General features: G+C 44.5%; 1 protein-coding gene across 2 annotated transcripts in view; it reads right to left on the bottom strand.

The window, feature by feature from the left end:
* Positions 1-20,764, bottom strand: part of RORA (RAR related orphan receptor A) — a 71,039-nt gene extending 50,275 nt beyond the window's left edge. For both annotated transcript variants that reach the window (XM_042875800.1, XM_042875801.1), the window contains exon 1: positions 20,677-20,764. In XM_042875800.1, coding sequence (XP_042731734.1) covers positions 20,677-20,707 — 31 coding nt within the window. In that variant the 5' untranslated portion in view covers positions 20,708-20,764. The remainder of the gene's footprint in view (positions 1-20,676) is intronic.
* Between the last annotated feature and the right edge of the window lie 212 nt (positions 20,765-20,976).

Genomic DNA, 20,976 nt, shown 5'->3' with positions numbered 1-20,976 from the left:
GGAGAATTCTGTTGTAAGTTACTGCCCAACACACACACCAAATAGTTCGAGTTCTCTTTGAAATGTAGCAACTTAGTGGTCACAGGAACTGAATATTCATTTGTTGCCTTTGATTTGAAGACCATATTTCAGTACAGGAAAATGGATTTTTCACTGCTGCTGTGCACCAGTGAATTCACTTCCTTCATTTCAATATAGCAACACCTCACTATAGCATTACATCTGAGAACAGCCTATGAGAATCCCCAGAACACACGCAGCAAATGACTACTTTTGAGTTTCTCAGTCAAAGCTCAGGTTAGCTTCGTCTGTGGGTTGTGTTTACTCACAGGTGGTGTCATTAATCTCTCAAAAGCTTTGCTGCATAATTAATGACATTCAAGATCAGCATGCTCCAAGATTATTACTAAGTTTAAAGAAATAAGATTCCTTACCATTTTGTAACCAATGTATTAGCAATGTTACTTTTTCAAAACGCAAACTCAACTTCTTGTTGTACACAGTGTTATGGAAGGGAGGAAGCTGGTCTGATCCTTCATGCTTCCCAGAACTGGGAATACAGTGGTAGAGCACCTTTGGGGTTTCCCACATATCTTTACACACAGTCCTATGGCTGGGACTTCGCCATCACTACGCTCCAGTAGATTTCCAGCCTGTTCATATCCTAGCACAACTGAGTGTAATTTATCTTCCTTATATAAAAAGAATGCATGTGATTACAGAGGAAACACAATCACTGTGAAGCTGTAACTTTTAAGAACTTGGAATCAATTCTGCTAGGGCAGGGAAAAGTCCTGCTTGCCAAAAAGAAGCTGGAGAAATGCCACTTTGAAATTAGACCATACATTTTCAGAATATACACTATCAGGGTACCAAAGCAGTATTTTACTAGCAATGGTACAGCTCTGAATCCTCCCTGTAAAGCAACAATACTGAACTTTGAAACCATTCAAGTATTTTGCACTTGCCTTAGGGAGCTTAGCAGTGGGGAATGTTTTGACCAATACACTTTTACTTTGCAAGTGGAGGCAGCAGCAAAGAGCCAAATAACTATTCCAGGCAGAAACTGCAGCCCTAATGTGGAATAACAGGGCAGCCGGGTCTTGATGTGCACAACTGCCTGAGCAGCAAGAGATGAAAAACATGCATTACCAAGCTGGGCAGTAATTTTCATCTTGGACCTTGAAATATAAAGCCTTCCCTAAAGTGAAGTGAGCAGTTGAGTGCAGCCCATGCAAACAAAGGCTTCCATCGCCCCTTATCTGATGTCAGTGATCCTCTGAAATTAGGTGTTACCCAGGAAGAGCAGTGGGAAGGTACAGGACTTGCCACTCCTAGGTGGTACCTGTCTTAAATACATTCCCACGGTTTTTCAGTCACGTTGCCAGAGAGGAAAAATAAACCAAGTGAGGCCAGCAGCTCCCTGAGAAAGCTGTGAAAAAGGAGTTGTGGCTCACACTGGCACAGCAAAGAAACAACCCCCTCCTTTCTCTATGTTTCCACACAGTCCAAACACACAGGGCAGCAGGTACGGCCCTGGAGCAGGAGGGTGCCAGGCTGATGGCAGCACTCCTGCACAGGTTGGAGCCATCAGGGAGTTGGCGATGACTTGTGCTGTGTGATTTACTGCTGGGCACTGTTCCCAAATGCATTAGGTGAAGTTGCAGCCAAAGTTATGCACATCCCTTAGGTCTTGTCTTCAGTCAGCTTAGCCAAGATGATAAGTCTTGTTTTCAAGCAAAACAAGGATGAGATAGATGCCATACAATATTCCAGTTACAACCGTTTCACTGTCCTACTGCACAGAATTTCCAACTCTCAAGTACTTAATAAAAAAACTATAAAACAAGAAAGAAGCAACTGAATGCACAGATGAAGTCTAAGATTTTTAAAATACATCTGAACTATTCTATCTGTTTTGTTTGCTTCTCTTCTATAATTCCAAGTAGTCCTTAATCACATTCAAATGAAGCAAAGTGACAATATGAAAGAAAGCAGCCAATGGATTCAATAGTTCATGGCAATCACTTTCTTGAAGATTTTTTGAAAACTGAGAGTAGACAGGACAAATAACTGTTAGAACTGAAACATCTACTTGATGAGCTGTGAAACTCCAGGAAGCAGTGATGAAGCCTAAGAACCCCGACAGGTTTCTGTAAGCAGCCTGCTCAAGTTTCACGTACCAGTCAGTGACAAAGAAACATTTCTATATAGTGTGATCACCGCACACGCAGACACTCCTTTCAGCTCTAATTAGTATTAAAAGAAAAGCTATATTCATGCTCTGACTTCTACTACAGCTTTGGATCATAAGAGACACAACAGCTCCACACAAGCTGACTGATGATGGCGTAAGCACTTCTCTGGACAGTTCTGAGAGGGACAAAAATGATGAAGCCTTTAGAATAACAGTGAAGCACAAATGGATGATTTTTGCCATTCATACTGTCCCTGGCATCGTCCACATGTAGGACTGACAGCTTCTGAATGGAGTCTGAAGATGTCTTTGTTTCAGAAATCAGATGAGCTATGGATTAGATGCACGGAAGAACAACATATGCAGTATGCAATGTTCCATGCAATACCAACAAGTACAAACACCAAGAATAATTTTAATGGCAGCTGAGAATTAGCTAACTTTGCTCACCTGTTTCCAAAAGCCAGAGCAGGGCAAAAGAGAGGGAAGAAACACTATAAAAAAGAAAGCATTTTCCAACTTGAATTATGCTTCTCATGGACAAGTGTAAAGTGCACGCTATCATCAGTCTGTAGTTTGTCCAAAAACTGCAACAAGTCCATGAAAATAGGAAATTACATCCAGAATTGCTCGCAACATTCATGACTGATTGACTGATCTGGTACATTTCAGTAGATTTAGTGGCCTTTAGTAGATTTAGCCACCTCTGGGAACTCCTTTGCAGAAACTCAGGTAGTGAATATAAAGCTGTACCTCACATCAAAGTTCATCCATGCTTTGGCCCATGGATCGCTACTTTCTAGCTTTTCAGTCTTGCATTCTGCCAGCAATACAGATGTGTTACCAGACATTATGTTAGTTTACAAAGCTTTTAGTTGCTAGGCAAGCTCTGGACATTCAGAATACAAAATATGCAGAATGATCAAAGTAAGGTTTAATACTGACCAACAAACCATTCTATATTCTCAGCTACTCGTTTTCAAAGTGGGATGCACAAGACAATCCATCGGGGTACAGGAAGAGGTTGGTTTTTTTTTGGATCCCTTTTAATTGTATTCTCAGTGCATATACACATGCACAGAATATTATACACATAATATTATAATGTGCACAATATCAGTACATTAGTGCATGTGTATAATTTATAAATAAAAATACACGTATGGGAGGGGCATGCTTTTATTTTTTACATTGATAGGGCTCTGCGAGCAAAACTGCTGGGAGACTGCTTTCTGAACAATCTGATTTGCATGAAACAACATCTCATAGCTACCTGCATTAAGCAATGTGTCTGCATAAGGTTCTCCTCTATAAGACAAGGTTTTGATAACCTCTTCAGAGAGAAATAAAGGCAAGGGCAGGTAGAGAGTTTGTCCACCACCGTCACTGTAGTAGAGGTGAGGAACTACCTCTACTTTTTTGGATTTTGGATGAGGGTCTGGCACATACAGACACAAACAAATAATAAGTACATTCAGATAAAAAGAAGGTCCCTGTTCAATGGCAATACAGCAGTGGGATGTCCTTTCACGCTTTCCCTGCTCTCTATTTTGGTTCCCAAACTTGTTAAACACACTTTACTGTAGTTCTCTTTCTGCAAACTTAATACACAATTTACTTCCATGTTTTGTTTACCAGCTTGATAGCTTGATTAAGAGTAAATTCATACAGGCTCTTGCTTCATGCTAGCTCATTTTAACAAACTCACATTTCCTAAGCAATCCATGAGCAAAAAGGGTGTTTGAGTGATCTCTTCTAAAAATCCATCCTGTGGATGATTTGTTATTAATCACACTTGTAACCAGAATGGTTTGTATATATTCAGGGAGCTCATCATAAAAATTAGTCATTTTAGCAACTGCAGCACCTTGGAACGTTGTTTCCACTGCCCTTTCCTCCGACATGCAGAATCTGAATGCAACGGCACATCCAAGCAATGTGACGAGCAGGCACGAATTAAGTTTCCTATGTGCACCAGTGAGCCTCTGTTGGAGTTCCTAGCCCAGATTGTCAAAAAGTGGTAAGAAAATCAGAAATTCTTCAGTGTGGTGAGGAAGAACTATGGCTTTACAAAGCACATGTGAATTTTGGTAAATGGAAAGACAATTAAAGCCCTTCTCAGACATGGTTTCTGGAGCTGTCATAACCTCTGGTGTGCTTGGAGCAACTTCAGAAGGCTGCTAAAGGAACAAAGATCTCTTGAAGAACAGGGCATAAAAGTTAGGAAGGTAAAGCATATAGGTGTTCTAGGGGCCCCCATCTTTCATGATGATATGAAACAGACGGCTAAAAAGGGAGTAAAGGTGCAGTTGTGTTGTTACCCTTAACTATACTGATAAAGGCATTAAATTGGCACTAGCAGCTTGCTGTCAAAAGAGAGTGAAAGAAGAACACAAGAAAGTGAATTGGAGATGAAGAACATTGACATGAAGGAGGAGAAATGAAAGAAATGAAATGAAAGAAATGAGGAACTAGACAGCAAAGAGGATCAGGCAATTACATCGCACTTCAGCAAGATGACAGTACTGCATGCAGCCTGTGCAGTCCCAGGGAGACGTGAATTCCAAGAGGGAGGATTCTTACATCCACCCAAATGGAATAGCCAAAACAGAAGACTGAAGATGGAGACTGCAGTAGTACCACGCTTCAGTCTAAAAATATATGCAGTGCTCATTTCCCAATCTGTTTTTACAGTGTTAATCCTACTTGGCGAAATTAAAGTAAAAAACTTTCAGAATTTTTTTTTTTTTTTTGGACACAGAATGAAACTGAGGCTGGAGATGTTTAAGCAGCACAAACCCCAGCCATCAGCAAAGCGTAGGTTTGTTGTTTTCACTCATGCTCCACACTCCAAGGGCTCACCAAAAATTACATTAAAAATCATTGCATTTTGGTTGCATCTAGATTTTAGTTTTGATGATCAGCTAGCACTTTATTCTGAGCTTCACACTAAATATGAGATGTCAAAGCTGTAACATCTCTTTCCTACATTAAGTTGCCTGAATACAGCAAACTAATTATTCAATTGCAAATACATCAGAGGAAATTTACCTTGAGAATTTACCAATCTGACAAGAGTTAATGGATTTACTAACAAATAGAAGGGTTTTACTGAACACAATCTAGTAGGCTCACAGCATAGCCAGATCCTATTGCAAAGGAAAGACCTTAACACGATAAAAGAGAAAAGCATTAACTGTATTAATGCCTGTTCAACAGTGAACTGTTTTTGCAGTATAATAATGCATTATCTAGCTCCTGCTCACACTTCTTTGATTAAAAAAAAACACCAAACATAACACACAACAAAAACACAAACAACCCAACAAACCATTCCCTCTTTGCAGCTTAGGAGAGCCAACAGCCTCTTCATAAAACAATCCTGTTGTCATTTTTACGTAGGGTTAGCTGATGCCTTTCCCTCTCCTATTCTAAAATGAGCTAAATACAATTAATGACTTCAAAATAGAATTAGTTCAACAGCATTTGGCCGAAAGCATTTATTTCTATGAATCCAGTTACAAATTACGAATCCAGTTATAAATCATAACTTAAAGGCATATTGTAAAGAACTTCACTGAACATTCAAACAGCAGCCTTCTATATAGCAGTGGTATTAGAGCTTAGACCTTAGTCCAGTCAACATAAATTCTGATCTTAACAGGCTTGGATAAATATCTAAATTTTGGCTCAGCTGGTGAGTTTCAGCTGTCAGTACTCTGAAATAGATACAAGCTTTAACAAACCTTTAATTCAAAAGCCCATTATTGTACCAACTGGAATAGAAAGACTTCAGAATCAAAGAGGAGTTCTTCCCTCTTTTCATGGTATTACTTCTGTAAGACACCAATTGATCTGCAGCCCTTGAAAGAAAGCTTCTCGCTTCCATCTCCTGGATAAAAGTCAGCGCAGTTTTTTCATCCGTCACAGTATAACAGCATCAAAATATGCCTTCTGCATCAACTTATAACAAGGAGGAAAAACTGAAAACCACAAGGCTATTACATGACACGTCAGTTTACTTTGACACATTCACTGCAGAATAAAAAACATTTTCATTAAAAAAATTAAATGAAGATTTGTTCAGAGTACTTGGCGAGAAAGAAATGAGGAAAAAGAGAAGCAGGAATTTATCCAGCTTTACGTAGTGCTGGTGTTATTCCGATGTGCAGCTTGGCTTCGGGAAGAAAATACAGATAGCTCACTGCATCCAGCAAGTGAAACAGCCCTCATCACAGCGAGGTGCCCCTTCTCCTGGGAAAGAGAAGAGCTGTGCAAGCAGCACTGTGGCAAGGAGGGGCAGCCATGGGAAGAAGGTGTGTAACAGGTGAGTGAAGGTAAAATCTGCCCCACAGCAGAGAAAGTGTGAACTCGGAAGGACAGCTGAGGGCAGGCAGTTATCACAGATGTAACTTCTGACAGATCTAAGAGCTTTACAAGCTTAATATCAGCTCATCTAGAAAGGGCTTGAAAGACATAACCATGACAACTACAGGATGTGAAGAGCACTCAGAGACCTGTCCTGTGCCACTGGTTTGGGGTCAATTCCAGCCTGCCCTGGTCTTAATAGTTTCAAATACAAAGCCTGCAGAGGGGAAGTTTACCACTCAATGAGGAAAGCACAGCTGCCTGGTTCACCCCATTTCAGACAGTGCCAGGACAGCCACCTCAAAAGTCAGACTGGATAACGGCTGAACTGGAGACTGTTTTTCTCATCTAGGACTATTCATGCAATGCCAAGAGATTTAATACACTGCTAGTGCTACTCTTGGTTACTTAACAACTAATAACACCCACAACATTTTACAGCGTCTGATACATTGTGCAACCAACTTAATTTGCCCCCTATGATGTTACAAACAGTTATTGTTAAGGAACAATCCCTTAAAATATTTAGGTGGGTTGTTTAACTCCATTGAACAACATATTTGGACTGCAGTGATGGAATTAGCACACAGGGAAATCAATACTCGCTTAGTTAAATTCCTTCTCAGTTACATGTATTTTCTCTTTGGGCACACAGTCCTTCAGCATCTTACTGAGTTATCACTGCTGTACGGTGCCGTACCTGAAAACCAACACAGTACTTACACTCATCAACCTGTATTTATTTTAAATGGGAATACTTCTTATTCTTCCAGGCCATGCTAAACCCTGTCTGATTAGGTCACTCAAACCCCCGCTCTCAGCACTGAAGGAGCATCATTTCAAATAACAATATTAAGCTCAGCTCCACTGAGAGTCACCTGACTTCTTTATTGGTTTTACTATCCAAAGAGGATACAAGGAACTCCACTAACACAAAGAGAAATACAAACGGCCCCATTACAGCAACTTGCTGTGCATTAAGTTGAAGGACAAATTCCTTCTCTGGACAGTCTCTGGTACAGCAAACAAGTCTTGGGAAGGAAGGTAAATGCTTAACGCGCACTTTGGAAAACACAGGTTGGGAATGATTTTTCAAATTCTGCTAATGTGAGATATGGGTGATCAAAATGCCTGGGATGCTACATTACTTAAAAAAAAACAAACAACAAAAAAAAGTAGATACTCGAAATTACATGCTACTGACATTTACAATGAGATTAATTACTTATGGGAGGAAACCAGCCCATTATCTATCTGCCTAAATTGTAAAAGTCAAGGGAACAAAAGTTATAATCTTGTTTGTAAAGCACCAGATTAGCACCAAGCAAACTGGGTTTTGTCTCCTTGGATAAATCTCTTGGACCAAGCAGTCCTTTGTGAAAAAGGCACATTACAGAGATGTTTGCAGATTTGGAACATTTTCCAAAGCAGTAACAATTTTAGTACCCAGCTTAATACAAATTTGAAAGCATTTTCTGAAGACTGGAATTAATTGTAATTATTCTCCCACATTGTATTTGGTGATTATATATTTCAAGTCATGCTCTGTAATTTCAATTATGAAGGTACTTTTACTTTTGAAATAGATAAGAGTCCTCAAAAACCGTTAAACTTCCACCAAGGAAAATATGCCTGCCTAACCAAAACTTGTTCAAATTCAGAAATAGTGCCTTTAAGAAATAATGCTTAGTGGTGCTTCTTATCTGAAACACGTAGATCTATGCCAGCTGTGGATGTGCTCCCAGTGCTTGAACTTTACACTCCAAGGAAACATGCCCACCTTGGACATCCGTGCATGCTGCTCATTTCAGATATTCATTCCTGTATGCAGGGATCCCACCTACTGCTGTCAGAAAATCTGAACTTGTAATAGTTACCAAATCTGCAGTAGTGTGGCAACAATACAACAAAGTTAAGCAACAAAACCCCGCACCGTGTTTTTGCCAGCACTTCCCTAAGGAATATTTCAGCTCAATGCAATTAAAAAAAAAAAAAAAATAGTATTCAAGGATTTCATTTTGGGATTCTGGCTTTACGAGTTACTGGCAGCTCTCCCCATGTACACGTGCTCTCTGAAATAACAAGCTATTAACCTGACAGTGCAGCTATTTTTAAGGGCGAAAGACAGGCTCTAAAACTTTGCTTTTAAATTCAGAAGCAAATTCTTTAAAAAATTCTTCCTGTTCAGCATATAAGCTGAATTGATTTGGTTAGCCTTTCTAAAACATACAGCTCGTCTCTTCCTACCACACTCCATGCCAGCTAACAGGTCAGGACTTGACATAATTGAATGAAGAAACCTCCACCCTGCAAGAGTATGGAAGAAACACTTCTGCTGTAATTCCTTGCAGCAGGGCACACACATCGACATCACGTTCACTTGAGAGCAGTGGCCACTGTTGGCAAACAGTTACAGTTTCCTCAGCACAGGCTGGATGTCAGTGTGCCGAGCCCTTGTGTGCAGCAGCGCAGTGCTGTTACAAGTGCTCAGGCACCCCGTGCAGCTCAAGTAAAGCCACTTAGTAAAGCTCTTCAAGTACGGCTCATTTCTCCAATTAACAAAGCGAGGCAACAGACACACAGGCCTCCCTTCCTTCTTTCTCCTGGGCCACTGCTGCTGGTCCTGCACACATTCTGTCTCGGGATGGAAGCCCTCCTTCAGGCAGCACCGGTGCCGTCGATGGGGGAGCAGCAAGGAATTCGACACACGGCTTTAAACGTGTTGCCAACGGGTCATTCAGCCACTGGACCCCACAGACACGCTACTGCCGCCCTTCACAGGAGACCCTAACTCTTCTGAAGAGATTAAAGGGAACAGGCCATGTGCTGGCCATAATTTCTTGGCCTCAGAGCAACGGAGGCACAAACAAACGATGCATTTCACATTTCAAGTGACAACTTACTAAAAACAGTGCATTTGAAAGACAGTATTAATAAAAGGCTTGACCCTATGATATTTTAAAAACAATGCCTAAGAACAATCATAGCACCAACCTGAAGGCAGCAGGGAATACTGCCAGCAATAATACCCAACGTGTTTACAGCTGTTTCACTGGCAAAAGCAAGTGCTAATCACAAGCGTGAGCCTTCACAGCTCCCTCTTTCATGGCCTTACCGAGAACTTCTTGTCCTTCGAACAAATGCAAATGCTGGTTTCTCCTGAGGTGCCCAAATTGTTCTTTCCAAGCCTTGATGTTTTTACACAATTCCCAGCAGCTCTTCTCAGCCTCTTACATTCTGACTTCTGTTTACTGCTGCACTACTCCTCTTAGTGTAGTAGCGCATCAATTAATTATACAGGAGTATGCCTAATCAGGTTTCCCCAGGGTTTTTAAACAGAAACCCTTTGTATTTCCTAATGATTCCCTCAGATTCCAAATATTTTTAGTTCTGCAATAAAAGAAAAATCTAAGTCTGCTGACAACAATATTTCCATAAAAGATGAAATTATTATTAAAATCGTTGATCCAAGCACACTTAAACTTCAGAGAATTCAGATTTAGTCTGGATTTCACGATTAACATTTTTATACCACATAAGCAGTCAGCACATATAGACAAGAAATACAAATGAAGAAGACAAGAGCTGAAGAACTGATGTGACCTACTTTTCATTGTAGTATTAAAGCAGATGCATTCACACTGATGGCAAAGCCTCCATGACTTCAGCACAGTGATACCACCGATTGGTAAGCAGCAGCCGAACCACTTTCTGTGACAAATTTCTCGCACCCTGCCTTGTTCTAACGCTGGATGTGTGCTTAGGACAGTCAGTACTGCTTCTCTTTGTTCTAAGGCTTTCCCCTCTAATTCTCTCCCCTGTCCCACTGGGAGGGGGTAGTGAGCAAACAGCTCTATGTTGCCCGGCTGCCTGCCAAGCTAAAGCACAACAGTAAGAAATTCACAAACTTCCTCCTTGGCTTAAGGGAGAATTTAGGATTTTTGTTATAATGCATTAGCTACTAAAACCCTGAATCAGCAAAACCACATCTGGCTCCCATGCAGCAGAAGCTCAAAAAAAAAAAAAAAAAAAAAAAAAAGAAATGATAGAAAAAATACTTTGTGGGGACATCCGTTGCGTAGGAGCTGGTTATGTTTTTGGGTAAATCATGCCTTGTCTTAGGAGAAATCATACTACAAATATAGGTGGATGGCTGTCTTAGTATGAAAGTATCACAGAATCAGAAAAGAGCTGGTGTTGGAAGGCACCTTGGAGATTGCTTGGAGCAGCCCCTACTCAACGCAGGGCCGACTCCACTTCCAGGCTGGGTCCAGCTGAGGTCTCAATACCTCTGAGGAGGGAAACTCCACAACCTTTTTGGGAGCACCATGCAGTATGTGACCGCAAGCGTAATAATACAGAACAATTATTCCAGAAGTAGGCATTTAGCTTTCATTTATGCATTTTATCTGCCTTTTGCTCCACCCAGAGTGAGCGCCGTGCTGTAGGCATACTTGCAATCTGCCAGCCCCGTTCTGCACCCGAGTCACACCGCAGCTAAAATCGTGCAAGCTGGGGCACCTGCACCCACTGCACTGGCAAGACGGAACTCTGAGAGAGTGCTTTTAATCTTAGTCTCACTTGTTCCCCACATCAGAAATGATGATGTACCAAAGATAATTTCCACATCATGAAAGCAGCTCCCTAGCACTCCACGGGGACTTGACTGTGAGGCCAAACTGTATCTCTGCACAGCTCCTTTTGTCCTCTGTTTGTTCTTTGATGTACAAGTCTGCCACAAACTAAGCAGTGATCTCTTTGATGTTGAACTTTTATACATTATTGTAACTAGCGTGCTTACAACAGGAGCTGCCAGTCATCCCCCCTTCTCAACATTCAAATTTCATGAGGTGCTCGCTCTGTGAGTCACATTTCTCAGCAATGGGTTTTCAGAATTTCCACAATAACTGTGCTACTCTTTTGGAATGATAACTTGAATAAAAATCCAAATCCAACCATATTTTTCAAGTGTTACAAATTAGTACGAGCAGTAGCTTATGTACCCAAACATGTTTGACAAAGTGTAATTGACTAGTCAAGTGTGCTTTTACTTGCTTTTTTCTCAATAGTTTGGGCCTGAACTAGGACCACATCCAGCCACTAAAAAGCACCAACAGCTATACATCAGAATCTCCTCAAACATCTGAGGCCACCTGGCTTTGGAGTCGCATGCTTCATCCCATTGAACAAGTGTATCAGTACGTTTTACACAGCTCGTTTTCAGGATATTCTCCTTCAGGCTCTACTCTGCCCACGGGGGCAGTGTTCAAACTGCAGTGGGTGCACCAGAGGTCAGACTGGCAACACCAAGGAGGTTAAGTGGTGAGGTGGGTGACATCCGTTACAGAACTCTAGTCAGTGTGGGCAGCAGTAACACACCATAGAGTGCAAATTTACAATCAGTACATGCCAGAGCTGCCCCTATGAGACACATGAGAGCCTTCATCATGAAGCACTTTTGTGAGGGCTTTAAAATCAACTGTAAGAAAAGAAATCCTTTCGACTGAGGTTTTGCCATTGAAAAGATCTCTGCTTTGGCTTTACCTTTACGTTTGGCTATTTTTCACTTCTGCAAGTATAAACAGTGTGGTTGGAAAGGAAAACATCAGAAAAAAATAGAATATTTTGGACCTGTGACAGTAAGGACAGGGAGTTTCCCCATATTCAGCTCTGTTTCCACAGCGAAGCCAACACTGCTATCGATGCCTCTGTCACTGCTACCAAAGCCTCTGTCCAGCCTCCTAGATTGAAGACACGCCAGTGTTCTGGCCACAAAAATGCACTGCTTTGAGCATTTTAATTTCCAGTTCAAATTTAAAATGAGGAAACCGTGCTAGAGGAAGAAAGAATATGCAAGAAAAGCATTTGTTACAGATAGCAATTCCCATTTTCCATGAACACCAGGCAGCTCAGTGATGGAAGCTGAGATGTGATGGAAGCACGCTCAGAGCTGACACAGTCTGCCCGGGCACTGCGCTTCACCATCTGAATGGGAATCCAAAGTTATTCTGAGATACCAGCATGGTCTTTAGGACATGGGATCATGGGGAGCCAGCCATAGCAAGATTAAAAACATGACATTTTCAGGGCCTTTTCAGGTCCGGGCAAAAGGGAGTTCCCAGCACTCACCCAGCCTCTACCACGTGCAGCAAGATAACCAACCAAGCAAAGCTGAAGAATGAAACACTGCTTGCGTCATGGAGAGGTTGCACATTAATTTCCAACAAGAGGTCCAATGCAGGAGGCGGACAGGATATTTTGATGCTCCTTGAAGAGAGCATCAGGATGCGAAATCCCCACATGTTGCTGCCATGGCTGGCCCTGCTCGCACTCCCTCCCCATGGCAGTGCTCCTGCTGCAAGGCTGGACACCTGCACCCAGCTGCCTTGGCCATTAGAAGGCGCCTATGTATATGAGGTTTCTCAAATGAAAGATCTACAGCTCTTTAATTAACACGTCTGGGATTTTTATTATCTGTTGATGCAAGAATCTATCCAGCAGTCATAAACATCCTTATGTACTCATATTTTAAGCAAATACTTATTGTAATTCAACAGTGTACCCGCAGTACAAAAAAAACTCCTCCCAAACCTACTACAGTACATCTGTTAATCCAACAGCGGCAGGGAGTGTCCCTCTAAAGGAAGATGAGGCCAAGGGCAGGCTCAGCTCCCCCACATGCAGAGCAGCAGTTTGCACCCTCGGTGTGGCACAGCTGATGCCGCAGCAGTAGCTGAGAACACCTCCAACATGCCCTGCACCAAAGGGTAGTTTCACTGACCTTTAATACTCACAGCATCTCTCAGTAATACAGCACTGCCGAAGTAAGCCAGGATCTAGCTCAACCAAGGGGAAAACAGTGAAAATCTGATAAGCAGTTTTGCGCAGTGTAGAAGATGGATTTATTAACTCCCAAACTGAGCTTGAAGCAATCACTATAAATTAACTAGAAAATGTGTTTTCCCACAATAACTCCTCTGCCAAATCAAATACAGACAAAGATGAGCTAATTAATTTAGCTGAATGGAAAAGCACACCCATTATGAGTAACATTACAGTTGATATAGGAAGTCAGCAGTTACTGCTGCTCCTTTCAGCTAGGACAGCAATTAATATCATTCAGATGCAAGTCAGAAGCAAAGGATGTAAATGCCGCTGCTTGGAAGGAAGCTCCTGGTGCTCTGATGACCAGGGAGTGCTGTTCCTGGGCTGTCCGTACCCTGCCTGGACTACTGCCTTCAGGCAAAGAGCACCCAGGGCTCAGAAAGGAGCTGGCATCCTTTCGGGATGCAGATCATGGCCCCTGGAAGACACAGTTCTGCTCAGAACTCAGGACCAGAGAACCACATCCCACCCAAGTTCTAGGTGATCCCATGCTGTGGGTTAAGCACACGTAAGACCACTCTCAGTCACACAGGACATGTCGATTAAGTGCCAAAGTGCCAAGTGCAACAAAAACCCATTTCTAACTGACCCGTGTAAACTGCACTGGGTTTTCAAAAGCAAATGGCTCTTAGATGGAATGGAGAAAACTGCTAAGTTAGTCCCGGCTCTCCCAGTGCTTTGAAGAGAGAGGTGGAAATTCAGTACCACAAACGCATCTTGTCCCCTTTTGAACCACTGAAAACCTGAGGCCCTGCATACCATCCTATTCCCACTGCTCTATTTGATTTCTTCACACTATACCATTTAAAACTAAGACAATTCTGTCTGAAATTGAAGCCAGTGTGTGGGGCTACAGCCTGCAGCGTGCTGCCATGGGATGGGGCTGCGGGCAGCGGTTGTTGAGATGGAAAGAACACACTCTGACAAAGCCTTTGTAACACCAGCGTGTCTTTCTATGTAAAGATTTAATGCCACTCCTCCCCCATGTGTGAATGATCAGCTTCTTCTAAAGTGCAAAAATAAAGAGTCACGCAGTTGGTTTTATGAAGCACCTCATACCAGGATTCAATGGCAATAAATAGTATGGTGTTTCAAAGAACACAAACATTACACAATAATTACATGGCTGATACCCTATAAGTATGCTGACTATTCTATTTGCATTGTTCAGAAGTGAAGAGGTTAGCCTTATTTACATTCAAGTAGCTTTAATTAACCTCAGAGATAAATGCTCTTAAAATGAAAGCCGGGATGATTATACCTCTCCTCGCTGATTTTAGCCTAGATGGCTACGTATGGAGCATGACAAATGGCCCAAAGGCTAGATTTACACAAACAGGAGAGCCACAAGTGTGGGTCCTGCATCACTCCCACCACCGAGGAAGGAAAACAACAAGCTGCTGTGCAAGGCTGGTGGCTGTGCCTGGACAGGTGCTGGCAGCATGTACTGCAGGCTGACACTGCAGTAAACAGCGCCCTGCTGCACTTGCAGCAGTAGCGAACCAAGGGCCTACGCTGATGGTGAGGGCAGTGGGGAACCCCACTTCCAACACTGCTGGGAGCCCCCAGCCTCTTGGGTGGCTCCTGCACTTTGTGAGAACATTAAGTGTCAGAGATTAATGTCAGGCTGCAGCCAAGGAGCATAAGGAGCATTAGCCACCTCAGAGAGTGCCGCCACTAGCTAACAGCCAGGCTTCAGCCGTGCGCTTCAAGCACTGCTTCAAGCAGCACATACAGACGCACGAGGCAAGGGGAAGCAGGACGTAACATGGATTCCCCACCATTTCCTAACAGCGCTCAGATCTGCTGGGACAGCTCCTTGCTCCTGTCGGCGTGAAGGCTTCAGCTCCCCACACCACCGGGCAGGAAGAGTGAAGCAAATACCGCCTTCTCCATGAAGATGTGAGCCTGCCTGAGATGCTGCGCAGCCGCAGCCGACGTGCAAGGTGTGCCAGCTGGCACGAGCTCGGCCCGCAGCTGCCACAGCCCGTGGGGAGCAGCGTGGCACCCTGGGCCACTCCCCGGCGTTCTCAGCTGGCGGCACAGGCACTGGGAGCTGCCTGAAACTGCCCCCGTGTGCCGACCTGCGCCTCGCTGAGCTGCTCAGCCCAAATGCCACCGGCAAGTCAAGGAGAGAAAAGGGAGAAGAAAAAAAAAGAAAAAGGGCAAACTAAAGACTTCATTAACCGTGGGCAAACTTCCCTTTAAAACAGTATGAAGCACAAAAAGCAGCATCCATCTGCCAGGTCCCCTAACAAGGCTTTCTGCTTACGTATTTCAGTCTGTGGATATTTTCCATCCAATGAGCAAAGAGCTCTGTCCCACATAGAGTCACCTTTTTCTCATAACACAGCTGTTCCTGGAGAACAGAATCCTCCTTTCCCTTTTTATTGCTTATTGCAAACCCAAAGAAAACTGATCTTCGTAAAGGAGGTTAGAAGAGAGTTTCTGCACCATTACTTATGTGCATATCCCTCAGATATTAGTCCTCAAGGAAAAGACAAATCATGAAAGGAGAGAACTACAGCGTGTTTGATCTCTGAGCTATCAGCTGCAACTGCAAATTACAGCTCACACATAAATACGAGGAAGGTGAATGTCTAATTCTTTCTCTCATTGCGAATGAAAGACTAACATATACTCTAAAAGGTATCAAGCCTGACTAGTCTCGTAATGACTTAACAAATTCTTTTCATATGTGGTTATTTTGCACACGACAGTAACTTATCTCATGAGAACACGCACAAAAAAATGAAAAGAAGGCTCCACATTGCACTTCCTCTCATACTAGATAGAGAACTGCAAAGTCAGACACATACAGCCGCATGCACTACCCCTGAGAGACACAAAGGTCTGACAGTTCTGATTTAGTAACATATAGTTTAGAAACAAATACACCAATTTAGAATTCTCTTGTGAAGATGAAATACTTGCAGCCCTGCCAGTAATTAGTATATGATAACGATCGTTTCTTTATGTACTGTAGGCAAGAGAAGTTATAAGCAATAACGAATATTTAAAAACCCTGAAGGTTAGAATTTAGTGCTACGTAGGCCTAAAAGAAGGAGAACATACAAGGATCTCTATTGCAAGGAACAAGAAAAAACAGCTTTTTTCACAGATGCTGGCGAAATACTTGATATGGAATCAGCCCCCGACTGCGGCCCGCAAACATGGCCCTGAACCAGGAGGCTCAGCCCTCCTAACTACCTGCCCCCATCACCTCATTCCTTCAGCGGTTTTCTTTCTTTCTTAAAACAGTACAGATGGGCAGCATCCACACAGAGCACCGCAGATGGCCGCAGCTGTACGCTGCTGATTCAGACCCAGCCTAGAAGAACTAGCTGTAAGGCTGTGCTGCCAGCCGGCTGCAATAGGCTCGCCACTGTCACTAGGCAAGAGCTGTACCAAAGCTGAACGAGTTTGATCTAGGAGGTGTTCAGCACCCCCGGTTATCGCTGACTTAAACAGGACGTACAGATTCTCCACACTTGAAAGAACGTCCCCAGCCGAGACTGTACAGAGCAAGCAACTGCCTTTGATTATCACAGAGTGAGACATGAAGACAGATTTCCTCTTTTTACTTGCAAATCTCGAGTCTTTCAAAGGGCCTGAAACACCCATTTCAGCAGTAAGCCTCCAACCAGCCGTATCTTGAGAATGTGCGGCAACAAACAGCTCTGGCGCAGGCACTTGCTCAGCTCAGGCGCAGTCAGGTAAAGCGGCCTCTCAGCCCGCAGTTCCAAAGGCCAGATTTTGTTAATATTTAGTCAACAGAAGTCCTGCACTTGGATATTTGCTAAATTGGATTTAACTTTCACAAGCGCGAGAGCAAAGGCAAATTTAAACATGCTTCAATTTGTGAAGCGGCTTTCAAGATATTTTCCCCGTGCAGTTGTTTACTGGTGAAAAGCACAGAGTAATTACCAACGTGCTGACAGGTCAGTGCCAAGAACCATGACAGAACACACGTCAGAGGCAGCATGGCACGCAGGGGCCGGCTCAGCTGCGGGCGCTGCCTGTGGGGAGGGGGCACGGGGAGCTGCAGGAGGGGGTCCCACAGCACCACAGCCCGGCCCCATGGGCTCCAGTATGCAGCAGCAGGAGAATGCAGCAAAGTGCAGAAGTAATTTGCACCAATAAAGAAAGCTGCATGTTTTGTTTCCTTAAATAGGTGTTTGTCAATGATTAAACCCTCATGCGGCGCCAACGCCAGTCAGAAAACTGGTTGTGTTTCCAAAGGTTCAAGTGCAGACCCTGACAGTTAAGCAGTGTTCTCTACAACAGAATAACCAGTTCTTCTTTCATGGTCCTCAAAGCAGCAACAGATTCCATTTCACTGATGCTACGCAGCACCAGTCAGAATTAGAAGCTGAAATCACACCTTTCTATCTTAACAGTAAATACATCCAGGAGAAAAGGCTCGCAGGGCTTAGGCCTGATATCCTGCTGATCTCCCTTCAGAAACGTGCATGTAAGGGCAGTGCAATTCTCACTAGGTTCTGTTCTGTACTTCATTAACCACAGGAGACGGAACTCTACTGACATGGCCTAAGGACAGCAGAAGCCCAGTCCTCCCACTCTTACCACCCACAGGCCTTATCCCTGTCCCTCACAAAGTAGTTGCCCGGTACCCCCACATACCCCACAGCCTGCCAAACACCACCAGGTTGGATCTAGCTCCCAGTCTGTCACCTCCGATTCCACGCAGCTGCAGTAACCTATCCCACTGGTGCTGCTCCAGAGCAGAGCAGTTGCTCACCAATTCAGCATCATTAGTTCTTCTCTCCTACCAGTCAATCCTGATACTTCTTCTCCCAGCCAAGACTCTCACAAGACTAAGATCTGTACCAAAGAGCAGGCTGCCAGAACTACTCAATTTCTTTGCAAACTTCCAGTGGGCGAGCACAGAAACAGCACTCCCCGTAGAAAGGATCCCCCAGTTAACTCTGGCCTGCTTGCAACAACTAACAGTGTGAGGCTTCCCTGGCTCCCAGTGCAGACTTGTAACAGTTACTGAACCATTTTTAAAGGTCCATCAGTCTGCAAAACATTTACTCAATCTTTATAACTTTGGATGCTTCACCACTGCCTACTTTCTTAGAAACAGAGAGAAAAAAACACCTTTCTCCTCTGCCTGAAACCAGAAAGTTCCATTTCCTACCACGTAGCCCAATCCACCGACACCTCCAGCCCATCTCTCAGGTTCCTTCTGACCCAAATCATTCTGTGACTCTATGACCCTCCCAGCCCTTGGGAACGTGTTGGTGTGCTGACAGCTGACCACAATGTGTGCTTGCTCTGACCCACGTAAGGCCTGGCAGCCTGGGCTTCAGCGTGACAGCAAACCCGTTCCACAAAACGTCATGTTGCATTAAAAAGAATAAAATGACTCACAATTCGTTTCCAACAGTATCAATTTGGGGTACCTCAACAGCAACCAGGAAGGAATTAATAATCTTTTTCACTTATTAAAAAAAAAAAAAAAAAGAATCCTATTATTTTCCTTCGGACCATAATTTTCTGTGTTTGAACTACAAAACAACCAGAAAACCCAAAAGACAGCATTACAGTATCAGGAAGAAGTAAAATGCTCCATTCAGCGGCATATCTGGCATCTCCCCCTCACACACCTGAACTGCATTCCCAAACATCTCATCTCCCAAACAGCAACACTGGGGGTCCATTTTTCTGTGGCAGTCGGAGGTCACTGTCAGACATGTGACAACACATCTCCTGCAGCAGAACTCTGTCCAGGAGGTTAAAAAACAAGAAGAATCAATGAAGCTTTGCAGCGTATTATGAAATTAAGTAGCACAAAATACAAATGAAACGTACCACATGAGTATTCTGGAAAAGGACAGAGCCCTAAGTAACTCCATAATCAAGCCATTGTGAATTGTACCTTAAAATCCAACAGCTGGGCTCTGACAAGACTTTACATCAGTATGGAAATTGGTTTACACAGAACTCCCCGAAGAACTGAAACAATTACTTCAAAGGCGACTTGCTGCGGAGCAGCTCCTTGCTCCTCACCCTCTGTCCAAACGCATGTGAAATGGTTATATGTTTTAAATAAATCAATCAATCAGTGACGTTTTTTTCTCTCCTTTGTTTATTGGGTTACATAGTTCAAGCCTGCTGGCAGGGGTTGTATCGACAAACCGCACTGTCTGTGTATGTAAAATCCTACAGGGCTGCTAACACGGCCACGTAGTTCACACTTAAAAATACATTTTCTTTTGTTTTGCATGCTGGTGTTCGAAGCAACCCAATTCCATCTTCTTGCCAAACACATGCAGCACAATAACGATTAATGCACACAGTGCTCGCCTTTTACCCGCACAGGCTCTCGGAGCACAGCAGGAGCCCACCGACGGACGGCCCCTGTGCTCCCAGTGCCGCACTGCTGCCGGCAGCGCTGCCTGCTACGTGGGACAAAAGGCAGCAGCCTGGCACCGACACCAGAATTAACCTGCTTTTTCAAGCAATTATTTCATTAAAAGGAGAAACTTTGGAGAAGCTTTACCGGCACAATCCATGAAAATAATTGTATATTGTACCTCAGTCAGGGCACGAAATTCAAGTGACAGCACGAGACTCTTCTCGGTTACTACCAAAGAACACCGCGGTTAGATAAGAAATTCCTGCTTTAAGATGACTATTATTTTTTAAACAGAATCCTTACTTTAAAAACTGTGCAATGCAAAGTTACACCGCACAGCCTACTTTATTAGGAGCATGAGAACGTGTCCCTACACTTCTGATTTCCCGTTCAAAACTTCCTCTGCCTCTCCTCAGTCCGGCACCGTCCCCATTAAGGGCTACGATGGGAAAGCACACACACAAAAAAGGTGAGCTTTAAAGTAACGGCCCGGCAGCTCCGATTTTCCTCTCGTTCCAAACCCTTCTGAACGCGAGCAGCCGCCCCGCCAGCTGCCCGCAGGATGCTGCACGGCGCTGCCCCGCTCCAGAGGCAGGGCTTCCCCGCACGGCTCGGCGGGCAGTCGGGACGGCTCCCTTCCCGCAGCTCCGGCCGCACGCCCGCAGCCCTCGGAGGCTCCGCCCGCCCCGCCGCCACCCGCGGCTCGGCGCCGCGCTCCGCTCCCGGGGCCGCCGGCCGCGTGCCGCTCGCAGGCCGCCCCGAGGGGAAGCGCCGCGCTTCGAGCGAGCGCCGGCCCCTCCGCCCCGACGCCCGGCACGGCAGCCCCGCGGACTGCGCCTACCTTTCATCGCGGCGAGCACAAAACACATCATTTGTCGGGGGCGAAGCGGCGGGGAGCGCGGGGAGGCGGGGAGCGGAGGCGGGACGGGACGGGCCCTCGGCGCGAGCCGCCGCCGCCTCAGCAGCCGCCGCCGCCTGCCAGCGGAGAGCCGCGCCGCGCCGCCATCCCCCGGCCCATATGAGGCTCCATGTGACCCGCTGACAGCGCGCCAGCCCCGGCCCCCGCCTTGTTTACGCCGCGCTCCCTCCCGGCGCCGAGGGGCGGCGCGCAGCACGGGGCGAGGCGGTCCCGCAGCGCCGC

The sequence above is a fragment of the Lagopus leucura genome, unplaced genomic scaffold (genome assembly GCF_019238085.1).
Source record: "Lagopus leucura isolate 7727_CA_CO unplaced genomic scaffold, USGS_WTPT01 Super-Scaffold_100015, whole genome shotgun sequence".
Classification (NCBI taxonomy): domain Eukaryota; kingdom Metazoa; phylum Chordata; class Aves; order Galliformes; family Phasianidae; genus Lagopus; species Lagopus leucura.
The sequence above is the reverse complement of the archived record's forward strand: the minus strand, read 5'-3'. Positions and strand labels throughout refer to the sequence as shown.